This window comes from Eurosta solidaginis, chromosome 1 (genome assembly GCF_040869045.1).
Source record: "Eurosta solidaginis isolate ZX-2024a chromosome 1, ASM4086904v1, whole genome shotgun sequence".
In the NCBI taxonomy this organism is placed as follows: domain Eukaryota; kingdom Metazoa; phylum Arthropoda; class Insecta; order Diptera; family Tephritidae; genus Eurosta; species Eurosta solidaginis.
The window spans coordinates 68,265,907-68,279,888 of NC_090319.1; the positions used below are offsets into that span (position 1 = coordinate 68,265,907).

A 13,982-nucleotide genomic window follows, 5' to 3' on the forward strand; every position below is an offset into this window, starting at 1 on the left:
AGAGTGATTGCCAAACCATTTCCGAGGGGCGACCCTGCTTAGGAGAAATTTTTCTAAAATACTTTTGAAAATACAAATTGAAAATGTTGCCTCATTTATCTTTAGGGACACAAATTTCGCTACGATACTTCACCATATCGATAATTTTGACATTCGATATCGATACTTTATAGTCGATAGTCGGTGAAGGCAGATAAAACAAGTGCGGTTTGAGGAGGAAACGAACGACGACGTTTTTTGCTCGTACCCTGCGCTTGCCCGGCTAAGACTCCAGCTATTAGGAGTGATACAGCTATCTGATCTCGAAGCAGCAATTGGCATAGGTCCTAGAAAACTTCTTGTGTATGCCAAGAGGACGGAGCGATTTTATATAATACATAGGTCCAGTTTGGTCATTAAACCAACTTCTGGTAACACTAAGGACTCATTCAGTCTATGTGAGGTCTTCACGGACCGACGAGTTCAAGCGAATGTATCCTAACCCATTTCCTGAACTAGTTTTAAGTATAACTAAAAATGCGATATAATGAACAAAAAATCACAAGTAAAATAAATAATATTTAAAAAAAAAAAACTAAGAAAACACGCTTTTATAGCAAACCGAACTAAAAAATAGAAAAGAATTTTCAATTAAAAAGAGTTTATACAACAGTAGTAGAAGGTCAAACAATCGTTTATAGTTAATCACCTCAAAATAAAATTATAATAATATTTAAATTATTAGCAGAAAAATTTAATTCACAGTAAAAAGCGTGGGGTGCATTTGACTACATTTCATATCTTTCCTCTCAGATAGTTGCCAATAGAATGATTGTAACATTCAAAATCAAGCCCCCACACTTTTTACTGTGAATTAAATTATTCTGTTAATAACTTAAATTTTATTATAATTTTATTTTGAGGTGATTAACTATAAACGATTGTTTGACCTTCTACTACTGTTGTATAAACTCTTTTTAATTGAAAATTATTTTCTATTTTTTAGTTCGGTTAGCTATAAAAGCGTGTTTTCTTAGTTTTTTAAACTATTATTTATTTTTAATTTTTTAGTTCAAGTAATTTTAAAAGTTTTAGTCGAGAGTGATGAAACCTCGAAACGCCAGCGGTACATGGATGAATCCAACCCCACGGCACCGAAAAGGGCCAAGACGCAGGGAGGTTGGACGCGGTCTCTCGCCGAAATTGCCAAGGGTCGGCAGATCATTGGCATTATAGACGAGAGCAGCGAAGATGGCAGGATCCCGAAACAACAGTGGAAGTGGATCGTGGCCGCGCTCGCTACGGTGGCCGTTAAGGTTAAGAAAGACAACCTTGGTCCACCGCCATCTTACACCGATGCAGGGTGGTTCCAGGGCAATGTCAGCTAATTGCCTGTTACGACGTCAGGTAGGTAAACCTCTATAGGGCCGCCGTCACGCTGATAGGGGTGGTATATGCGGGCTCGCGCCACAAGGTAGTGGAGGCGCGTGATATCCCCTCACGACCAAGGGCTAGAGCCTGGGTTCCAGTGACGCCAACGGACCCAGCTGACATCCTGTAGCTGCTCCAGGAGTACAACCCGCCACAGGTTTGGAAGTCAACCCGGATAAAACCGAGCTTGTCCTCTTCACGAGGATGTACAAAGTACCAAATCTTACACCGCCAAGAATTGGGGGTACATTCTTAGCGTTTAGCGATCAAGTCAAGTATTTGGGAGTCATTCTGGATAGGAAGCTATTATGGAGTGACCATATAATGGAGCGATCCAAAAAGGCAGCAGCAGAGCTGTTCACCTGCAAGAGGGCAATTGACACCTCCTGGGGATTCTCCCCTAAGGTGACCTGCTGGATTTACACAGCCATTTTGCGCCCGATTCTTCTTTATGGTGCCTTGGTCTGGTGGCCTGCACTAGCTAAAAGTACCTATCTTAAAATGCTTCAAAAGGTGCAACGGAGTTCGGAGCTCTGCATTACCGGGGCTCTCGGCTCCACTCCAGATTCCGTTACATACATACATGGATACATAGATAGATACAGGCCAAGCTAATAAAAGCATGCTAAAAAGGGCTCCAGTATGCTCTTTCGTAGATGTGCCATGCATCCACTTCTATCATTAATAAAGGAATGCGTTTTTCGCATTATCTGCAAGGTTTCAAATCTATGGTAATTTGGAGTGGTCATAAGTTCAATTGACCTTATGTCCGTTAACCTTATGTCACCCCACCATCACATTATTGCATTGTCATCGAGCCTTGATACGTGTGCAAAGTTTCAATCAAACTTATGGCCATTCAAAGTGGTAATACGGACAATTGACCTTATGTCCGTTGACCTTATGTCACCACACCATCACATTAATGCATTGTCATCGAGCCTTGATACGTGTGCAAAGTTTCAATCAAACTTATGGCTTTTCAAAGTGGTAATAACGCCAATTGACCTTATGGCCGTTGACCTTATGTCACCACACCATCGCATTAACGCATTGTCATCGAGCCTTGATACGTGTGTAAATTTTCAATCAAACTTATGGCCATTCAAGGTGGTAATAAGGCCAATTGACCTTATGGCCGTTGACCTTATGTCACCGCACCATCATTTTAATGCATTGCCATCGAGCCTTGATACGTGTGCAAAGTTTCAATTAAACTTATGGCCATTCAAAGTGGTAATAAGGCCAATTGACCTTATGACCGTTGACCTTATGTCACCACACCACCACATTAATGCATTGTCATCGGTCCGTGATACGTATGCGAAGTTTCAAATTAATCAGACTTCTAGAAACCGGTGAAAATTAAGCTCAAAGATTCCATTACATAACAAGCTAATAAAAGCATGTTAAAAAAGAACAACAGAGTGCATGAAAACCGTCAATACAGTGAATAAGTTTAATATCGAGAAGTCCGCAAGATTTACGAGTATTTCGAGATACGAGAATCTCGCGGCGATATCTCCGATCTTTTCTTCAGAAATGTCCTTTCGCATACATAAGTGACGTGTGCGGTAGAAAATGCTGGCTGGCTAAAGGGTAGAAAATCAACAGAGTTCAATTTATTGCCGTTCTTGCCAATAGCGCTGGAAGTTACTCAAAGTAACAGCTGCTTTTCTCATTGCTATGAGTTATGATGCTTGCAGGTCTGATGGCCAAGTTCTTAGATTAAGATTTTGTTGCTCGCTGATAAAAGTGGTCAAGCAGCTTCAGCATACAAGCATGCAGAGGTAAGTTTAGTAATATGCAAACCCCGCCTATGAAAACAAACAAGCGTAAAATGTACTGAGATGAGTCGAATCTTTATTTTTAAATTCGCAAAGCGCCTGGATCCGGGTTTTAGTTGGGCTTCAAAACATGTACTCTAAATTTGCGAACTATAGGGACTGCAATATTTTACTGCATTTGATTGTTGTTGTTGTGCTAACGATAAAAACCCTTCCTAAGGTTTGGAGGAATATTATAAGTTTTGATAGAACTTTGCCCATATAGATGCGATACGCTCCGGAACTAGCCTCTTGAGGCTAGCCATTCCACATCCAAATAATGAACCCGGATAACCAGTCTGTGTTGTACAGTGTGGGTGTTAAATGAAACTTTTGTACATAGTGCTTTTATATAAGCTTTTTAGCATTTTTGCGAAATCTCATACCGTTTCTGAGATACGGGCCTTAATGTGAGCCCGGGTAGTATATAGTTGAGATGGTAAAATAAAAATATCAAATGAAATTAAAAGGCTTTGGAAAATGTTTCAGTGCAATCTTAACCGATACCAACAGTCTTTCACACTGTCAGGTAACTAGGTGTCTAAAAGATGGCGCTGTGCACGAGATAGTTTGAAAAATCGTATTAATTGGACGATTTCGTCTGCAAATTAGACTTACTTTAAAATGCCGTAGTTTGGACGTAGCTTGATCGCCTACCACAATGAAGGTCCTGGGTTCAAGTTCCGGAAAAGAAACATTAAAATATTATACAAGCATTTATTCTAAAACAAAGGCTGCCCTCGGTAATGGGTTGGCGGCGAACTCAGCAGATGCCATTCGGAGCGGGCATAAGACACATAAGTCCCGCCCTGCTAAATTGTAAAAAATTTAACTACTACAGGGAAATTGGAAGAGAAGTTCAAATCTCCTTGGAGGTATATTGCGCCAAGTATTATGATTATTCTTCCTAAAAATTGGCGAAAGTGATGTTGTAGTCTAGTCACTTGAGTCGGAGACCATAAGTTCATTAAACTACTACACCAATATGACAACCAATGACGGAAGCTTCAAGATAATTATAGACTCTCCAGAACCTAATTGCAAACTACTCACCACGGCGCTTTTCATACATATATTGCAACTGAATCTTCAATCGGATGACAAACGTATAGAGGGGTCCCTGGAGAATAATTACTTTGTGCTGGGTGCCTTTTTTTTTTCTTTAAATAGAAGAAGTCTTCAGCAATGTCCAACCAGCGGCAATTGCAAGGGTCCTCTTAGCACTGGGAGTCGAATCGACTATATTCAGTGGAGGAGAGAAAACTTAAAGGAAAGTGAGTAGGGGCACGCCACAGTGGGGTGTTCTTTCTTCCCTGCTTTGGATCATAGAGGCAACAAAGCGTTGGCCTAGGCAATTATTGCCATCCCTTATGCTATGTACAAACACACACCAAATTGACAATTTTTAGCATTTGGGCAATTTATTACGCAATTTATCATATAATAAATTACCAATTTAAAAAAAAAATTGCGTAATAAATTGTATCAAACTGCAAATGCAACCTTTTAAAGTGTGTATATTGAGTAGATTTAAACGTCAGTTACGCATGGCTCAACTATATGGTTGGCTCATCTTATCAGCTGATTTAATTTTTTTCATTTCACTGGAGTAGGGATTGTCAAAACAAGATGGCAAACTCAAAGTGAAAGCAAAACATTGAACACATTTTCTTACAACACACAAAAATTTCAAAGTTTTATGTTTTCATTCCATTCCATTCGTCTAATACCAACACGTACATTTTGACAGGCTGAACAAAGGTATGTAGCTGCTGTAGAGATGAGCCAACCAGCTATCAAACTACTATTGTATAAGCTAAATTGAGTTGTATGAACACCATTCAATTTAAACTGAAATTTGCCTCAATTTATTTTTCTGTGTGAAAATAGTATTATGGCGTTTTCCTTTCAGAAAGTAATGTCGCCCTATTAGTTCCCCTGAGCTGTCTTGTGAGTTCTTTTAACAAAGTATTTTCTATGGGTGTTAAAACAAAAACATTTTGCATAGCTCCAGATGACCTAGTTTAAAATTCTGAATTTAAGAATGCAGCATGAGGGTAACATTCTATTCAGAAAAGAAAACGGCATTAATGTGGATGAGTTTTACTGTCGTTGAGGGGCACGCTGTGGCTGGGGGCTCTCTCTAAGGCTGGTACATTGGCTGTACGATTGTTTGGTCAATCCGATTCATTTCTATGACGTTCTGGTCTGGTGGAGAGAACTAAACACATCTCCAACGGTCAAAAGTTTAAAAATAGTGCAGCGATTGGGATATAAGCTGGTGAATTACATGCCCTGTAGCATTCTGCTCTTCTTCGACTTCATCCTTGGGAGTCAGACAACTGTTCGCAAGCTTCCGCTCCTATCAAGGAACGATTGGTGTAGGGGATCTATATTGGTCGGGATTCTGGTGAACGCGTTCACGGTTGGATCCAGACTATCATGAGTTCGACATTAGCAAGAAATTAAGGCTGCCCGATCATAGCTGCCTGTTTCAGCCGTATGTTGCCGTTACAAAGGATGCAGTCGATGGGATAAGAGTTCAAAGACTGTGATCTCACTTGCGATGGCATCTAACTACTTTTAAAATTAAAAATTATCTCGGTCAGGGCATGAAGAGATATCCCTAGCAACTTTCAGCCACATCTCTGGCAAGGACGAATTTAACGTGATTATCTGTGGAGACTTTAAGATTCCGCTGGCCACTTCCTCGCTGCTTCGGGACAGATACCCCCTCAAGTCAACTTAGCAAACGCTGGACTGACACCACCACTTCCCGTGTGTTGAGGTCTTTCTGGCCCATTGCGAGTCCACGCGGTACGCTTTAATATGCTAAACAGCCCAGCAATGTTAGCTGTACGGAGGATGAGGAGATGTAATCATCCAGTCACTTTATCCTCAGCTATCCAGCCTTTACGAAGTCGAGGCGTCTCAATCGGTGCCCCTCAAGTCAGCTTAGCAAACGCTGGGCTGACACCACCACTTGCCGTGTGTTGAGGTATATCTGGCCCATTGCGAGTCCATGTGGTACGCTTTAATATGCTGAATGGTCCCAGTCATATTAGCTGTACAGAGGACGAGAAGATGGAATCATCCAGACGCTTTATGCTCAGCTGTCCAGCCTTTACGAATACGAGGCGTCTCAGTTGGGACATATTCGATTCTCTGGAATAGCTTTTAAATATCGATGTGTGCCTTCTTTAATTTAATTTAAATGGGCAGCTGCCATTCCACCTAAGCAACCTATCGCAATCGTCACCCAATTCTGGACTGTGTTTAAGGTATTTGGTGTAAAAACTACAAAGTTGCCTTTATATCAGTCACTATGACTAATATTCGTTTTTGGTTTCGGACTCGGCTAAGCTCAAATCATCTTATTCGGTCGGACACTGGCAATCATATACATTTTTCTTTCTTACCAGAACTTAATATTTTCCGGCTTTAAGTGTAAATTGTTGGTAAAGGTTGACTTTAATTACATACATCCATATTAAAGTATATATTTAGTTATGTTTGTATGTATGTATTAGGGTGGGTCGATTTGTATAGACGAAAGTTAACCGATATCGCGCCATCGATTTTTCGATAGGATTTGGGCTCAGGATAAAAAAGTTCCACTTCCAGTTTCCATTTCCAGTTTGCGAAATTTCATTTTTTTTTTTTTTACTTTTTTCGACTTTGATTTTTAAGGTTTTTTTTCATGACCTGCTGAAAAACTATTTTTTTTGTTTTCAAAAAACTGTTATCGCCAACGTCTTTAGCGGACATTTTTGGGTCGAACAGGGTATACATGAAAATTTTACAATCAAATGAAAATTTTTTAGTAGGTCATGAAAAAAACCTTAAAAATGAAAGTCGAAAAAGTCAAAAAATTTAATTTCGCAGGCTCGAAAATAATTTTCTTGGGTATGCGTAGTGGAACTTTTTTTCCTGTGCCCAAATCCTATCGAAAATCGATGGCGCGATATCGGTTAATAAATCGACCCAGTCTAGTATGTATATCTCATGACGTCGTATTTCCTTTCGCTCGCTTCTTGCTATTCCCTTTTGACTTTCTTCATTTCTTTTGCTGCACTTGTTCCACAGCCACAAGAAATGGACGCTTTTGCTACTGCACTTGTGACGACAGCCAACAATTTGGTTAAAACACCTTGGCCAACAGAGTTTGAGCTCATTTGTGGCTAAAATCGCGTGAAAGTTGTACGTAATATATAAGAAAGAAATTCTCGCTCGTACTGAACTCAGTGAAATAAATAATAAAACGCGTAGCATAAAATAAAATTTAATTAAAAAAAAGAAAACAGAAATAAAAAAAGTTGTTAAACCTAAATAAAAAAGTGTTAAAATTACATATAACCTAAATTCGATTTTTTATTTTATTAAAGTAACAACAAAACAAATGTGAACTTCTTACTTAACGTTGATTGAAAAAAGTTCTGTCTGTGTCTGTCAGCGCGTTTGTACTTCTGTACTCGTTAAAGTTCGCTTTAAAAGTCTTGACCCAATTTTCGGTTAACTAACATTCCAGTGTTATTTGTTTTTGTTTTGTGCAGCTGGCTGATCCAAAGTGAAATTATTTGCCACTTCAATTTTTTGGTCTCAACCATAAAATCCGTTTTATTATACTTTCGCTGGCAACGATCACCTAATAAGATATTGGTCGCGTCATCGAAACCTTGGCTTTAGCTGGAGTGACGTTGTATATTTAAATTAGCGCTAATATTTGGACAATTACTATTAAGGAAGTGCTAATAGGTAATTTTTTTGAGAAACTCAACACTTTTACTTTATGAAAAGTGAAATTTCTGTATAAAACAAAAATGTGTAAACTCATCTTAATCGCAGTTCTAACGCTATTTAGTTGGATTTCCGTCAACGCTCAGGGCGATGTGCAACGTGAGTATTAAATTACTTTTTTATTGTAATCTACAAATATATAAAAAGAGAGGCCAATAGGGTATCAAAGGATTGATGGGGAATCAAGAGGTTGATAAACGCAGTTTAGATCTTCTGCAACCCAACTACCAAGCACACCTACGCGAGACGAGTCCTGTTACTAATATGAACTAGGAAGTTGGGGGCGATATGGCCTAGAAGGTTCAATGTGACCAGTGATCATATCAAATCATTCCCGAGATGGTCGGACTGCTACCTTAATGGCCGCGCCACAATGACATTTATCATATAGATGCGTTTAACATAAGCGCTTAACATAAGCTTATCGCCACAATCAACCAAGATGTTGCGTTTGTAAATATGAAGACACTTCAGATCTAGCAATTGAAGTTTATTACGCCTTGCCCATTCACATACAAAATTTCGCGAAGCACTGTTATTAACAATATCTGTATACAACAAACATACTTGCTAACATATTTTGTGTCGTATTCGATTGTTATAGTGTTTTTAATTGCGAAAAATGTTAGAAAACGTTACCAACCAGTGGGAAAAATAATTTCACTTGCAAAGTGTGCCAACACCCTTAGCCAAAGCAAATGTCAAATTCTTCTTCTTATGATTTGCTTGCAACAAAATTTGGGAACTGCTTATGTGATAGAGCTATAACGGTGTTTGTTACCGGATCGTACCGGATCTATATCCGGCAAAGCACCATCAACATCGATAACACTACCCAAAACCTTCGGTGAGCGTCTTTATCGCTACAACAACAAAGCTGATATTTGAGAATGACTGTGGAAAATTGTCTTTAAGAAAAAGTGGTATGCAATATGGTATGGTAGGTGCCACCACATTTTCAAAAATACGTGTAAATCCGATAATAAATAAAAAAAAATATTTGGCGCGACTTACCTTCGAGGAGATTTTTGCCGAGCTTCGCTTTCAATTTGCGTCGTGCTCCTTTTAATTTTCCCACGGAGTGTTTGCCAAGAATAGGGGGAAAGGATGAGCTTGCGAGGTTAGGTTAGGTTGAACTGGCCGATCAATAAAGACCTCACATAGACTGAATGTGTCCATAGCGCAGGACAAGAACACAGAACGTGCTCAACCGTTTCCTCCTGCAGCTTACACTTCATGCACTTGCTGTTACCGACGAGACCTAACCTATAAGCATGTGACGCCAGAGGCAATGTGCAGTCAGTATGCCCATTATGAGCCTAAAGTCTTCTCTCTTCAGGGATATGAGCCATTTTGTGCGTCTAATATCGTAAGCTTTGCACATGATCTTAGAAATTTTACAGCCCCGCGATTTGGTCCACGCCTTTTCTACTTGATGGATCATATGAAACTCCTGTCTCCTTTTGATTTCTTCCAAACAGATTGGGACGTCTATCGTCGACTCAGTGAGTGTTGCACCCACGCTTTGCCAACTCATCGGCCTTCTCGTTACCTTCTATCCCCTTATGATCGGGTATCCAGCAAAGATGTAAGGTCCGACCTAAGCGAAGCTTTTCCAATGCTTCTTTGCATTCCAGGACACTTCTTGCCTTAATCCCAGCCTAACTATCAATATGGGCGCTGCTTTGAAGTTATCTGTTTCTCCAGAAGAGATAAGCAAGTGCTACATCAAAAAATTCAAGCAAACAAACGTGCTCCATATTCATTTTGCCTCTACTGAGTTGAAGAGTAAAGTTAAGGCCCAAAAACGGAGAGAAAAGGGGAAATTAACTTCTCAGCTTTTTGGTGATGGACAGAAAAACACCAATATTTACATAAACGATAGTCTCACTAGCTACAACAGAGCGCTGCTTACAGTAGCGAAGAAAACAAAATAAGCAAAAAATTATAAGTACCTGTGTATAAGTCATGGTAGAATAATGATGAAAAAGACTGATAATAGCGACGTTGTTATTCTTAGTACTTTTGACGATTTGTCAAAAGTAACGTAGTTTTTCTAATTATTATTTAATACTTGCATATTTCAAATGGTTTTTCCAAAGGTTTATATTTAAAAGCAACTTCTCTATAATCAGCCCTATTAATGATCTTGATTTGATATATAATTCTACGGATTCGCTTGTTTCTATTCATCTAAACATACGCAGTCTTCGGCAAAATTTTGATTTATTGCTATGCCATCTAGAGATGTTTAAAAACTATCCCGACGTAATATTTTTGACTGAAATCTGGATATACTCTCACGAAATTCGTGATTTCACTATACCTGGTTATAATTTTTTCGCGAACACTAATGACAGTTATTCTGCAGGTGTTGGAGTTTTTGTTCGGGATATGTATTATTTTGAATGCAATCTCACAAGTGCTGACATCCTAAAGGTTTCAATAAGTATTTCCGGTGCAGTCTTCACTTTTATATGTGTTTACAGGCTACATGCGATACCTGTTCAGACATTTTTGGAAGAGTTCTCAAATCTTCTCCGTAGTGAAAATTCAGTCAATATTGTCATCTTGGGTGACTTTAACTTAGATATTCTTAACGCTAATCCTACCATAGATAGCTTCCTAAATCTAATGGCTAGTCATGGTATAACATCGTATTTAAATGAGCCAACTCGTAGTATGTCTGGAAGCTGCTTGGATCACGTTTTCTGTTGTGTTAGTAATATTTTTCTCAGTAGTTTGCGGAGCTTAAATCTTGATGTCGGAATAACAGATCACACTATGACTGGTGTATTATTAAGTAAGGCTTGTGCAAAAAACAATAATAAAAAGGTTAGTTCTTGTTTAACGCAAATAAATTCGACGCTCTAAACGAACTATTGCGATTTGAGTCATGGGATGAATGTTACTCTGAAAAAGACGTATCCAAGGCATTTAATATTTTTCTGAACATTTTTAACAGGCACATTAGGTCTGCTAGCTTTTCTTTTATCCCTCGCAGATCTGATTATAAGTTAAAACCATGTATTAGCAAAAAGTTGTTAAAAAATTCATCTAAAAAACAAGCGTGGAAAAAAGTGCAAAAACCACCCATCAAACGCAAATCTTCGCAGCAGGTATATGAAATTATGTAGAGAACTGAAAAAAGAAGTACACCTGGAGCGTGATAATTTCTATCGAAATGAGTTTAGGTCTTCCTATGGCAATCCAAAGAAGGAATGGAATATCATTAACGGTCTTCTGAATCGCAGTTGTAAAGCTAATAACACATCAATTGTTTTATGTGATGGTAGCGTGAGCTTTTATGATCCTCCAGCAGTGGCAAACCATTTCAATGATCACTTTCTATCAATAGGACAATCTGCTGTTTTCGAATCCTCCGCTCTGATACCTGAGTTCTCGAATTCGGGAAATAGTTTTTTTTTTTCGAGCCATTTACTGGCATTGAAGTTTTAAAAACAATTAATTCTCTGAATAAGTCTAGATCATGTGGGTGTGATGGAATTTCGAGTCAGACTCTTAAATATGTGGCACTAAATTTAGTTGATATCCTAACGCATTAGTTTAATATGAGTATTTTAGGTGGATCATTTCCTTCAGATTTAAAATTCGCTATTGTCATTCCTTTATTAAAAAAGGGTGACAAAATAACTAGAGGCCTATTTCATTACTGTCTTCAATTTCAAAAATATTTGAAAAACTGGTTAAAGGTCGAATCCTATCATTTCTTGACAATAATAACTATTTCAGCTCAATGCAATTCGGGTTCAGATGTGGCGGTCAACAGAAGATGCCTTGCTGGACTTTTTTTCTTACATATATAGGGAACTAGACAATAAAAAGAACTGTGCTGGACTGTTCGTTGATATCACTAAAGCATTTGACATGGTTGATCACCAAATTTTATTAGACAAATTGTATTGTGCGGGCTTCCGTGGGTTTATATATAATTGGTTTAAATCTTATTTGTCAGGAAGAATTCAAAAAGTAAAAGTTGGAAGTAGTATAAGTAATCCAGTTACAATTAGCTTAGGTGTACGTCAAGGATCTGTCTTATGTCCTATAATATTTTTGATTTACCTAAATTCAATATTCTCGCTGTCCTTGACGACCTTGCTATCGCCTATGGTTCATCGAACTATCTGGATTTGGTAGCAGGAATCAATAACGATGTGTATTTGCTAAGAGTGTGGTTTGCAGCACACAAGCTCTCTGTCAGCAAGAAAACGAAGTTGATGTATTTCAATTTGCATCCAAAATCCTCACCTGACCAAGCCATTGTATTCCATGCTACTGACTGCAAACGTTTTGTACTAAATAATTTTCTGTTCTGTGCATCGTTTAAAGCTGAAGTAAATTGTTGCGATAAGTGCTTCACTATTGAAAAAGTGAGCGACTTCCAATATCTTGGTGTTATTGTTGACCAAAACTTGAGTTGGCCTACGCATATTTTTCGATCTTCCGCTCGTTATTTTTACAATTTAAGAAAAGTTTGTTCAAACGCAACACTTAAAACTATTTACTACGCTTTAGTCCACTCCAAGCTCTAATATGGCATAACCTGTTGGGGTGGCGCTTCAGGTAATAAAATCCAGCAGCTTCTAACTATTCAAAAATGCGTCATAAGAAAAATATGTAATGTTGATCGTTTTCACCACTCTATGGAGTTGTTTAGGGATCTGAAATTTCTTCCTGTTAAGCATATGTACTACTATAAAACGTTAGAGATATTTTTCATTCGCTGTGGGTATTTACATAGCCTGGTCTCGGATAGTTATAACTTGAGGCAAAACTCAAATGGACTTATGTATATCCTGACCTCTCGAACGACCTACTTCAAACACTTCTTTACGATTTTTTAGGGGAGAAAACAGAGCTTAACAAGTGGTCGTGTGAGGGTGCCGATTTGCGTACGAACGTCAACAACACGTATATGGCCGTCAGGACCTGAATGTATTTTTCAATACGTCCAAGGCGCCATTCAGTCGGGGGAAGTGAGTCGTCTTGAATGCAGACACACTCACCGACCTTGGGTTCGGGTTGTGGATTTTTCCACTTCTGCCTTTTCTGGAGATCCTTTAGGTAGTATTCCTTCCACCTTTTGCTGAATTGATGATGTAAGCTTTTTACCCTGTCCAATCGGTTTATAAGAGATAAATCCGCGTGATCCACTTCAGGGATAGCGAGGAGGGGGCCACCTCTAAGGAAGTGGCCGGGGGTCAGCGCGGTAAACTCGGTGGGATCTTGGGATAAAGGTGAGATAGGACGAGAGTTCAACACGGCTTATATTCTTACCAAGAGGGTGGTAAATTCTTCAAAGGTGAACTTGTGGGCTCCTGCAATCCTATTGAAGTGCAGTTTGAAACTCTTCACTGCAGACTCCCACAAGCCGCCCATGTGGGGAGCTCCGGGCGGAATGAATTTCCAATTGATGCCCAATAAACGTTTTGCCGTTGTCACTCATCATTGTGGCAGGATATCCACGACGTCCGACGAAGCGAGCAAATATGCGAGAAAGGCATTGGTTGTTAAGTCCGAGCACAGCTCAAGGTGGACAGCTTTTGTCACGAAACAGACAAAAACGGCCACGTAGCCTTTCAGTAAGGTGTAAGACCTTAGCAAGGAGGCTTTTATTTGAAAAGGACCCGCAAAGTCGACACCGGTAGTGGTAAAAGGCGGAGCGTATTTGCATCGTTCCGGGGGCAAAGCCGCCATGATTTGCGATCGCATTTGCTGCTTGTGGAGGGTACAAGTTTTGCACTGATGGATTGAGTCGTGGAATATAGAGATCCTGTCTGAGGCATTGCTGCATTAGACGTATTTCGGCGTGGAGGAGAAGTTCGTGGAGGTAATGTATATAGAGGACAGCGAATCTAGATTTTTCTGGGATAATAACGGGATGTTTTTCGTTGTAAGTCAACGTCGAATGAACTAATCTACCATGAA

At 39.2% G+C, this 13,982-nt stretch overlaps 1 protein-coding gene across 1 annotated transcript in view; it reads left to right on the forward strand.

The window, feature by feature from the left end:
- Positions 1–7,371: 7,371 nt before the first annotated feature.
- Jhbp2 (Juvenile hormone binding protein 2) overlaps positions 7,372–13,982 on the forward strand; it is a 45,372-nt gene continuing 38,761 nt past the window's right edge. Inside the window, exon 1 of the mRNA XM_067771307.1 lies at positions 7,372–8,132. Coding sequence (XP_067627408.1) covers positions 8,057–8,132 — 76 coding nt within the window. The 5' untranslated portion in view covers positions 7,372–8,056. The remainder of the gene's footprint in view (positions 8,133–13,982) is intronic.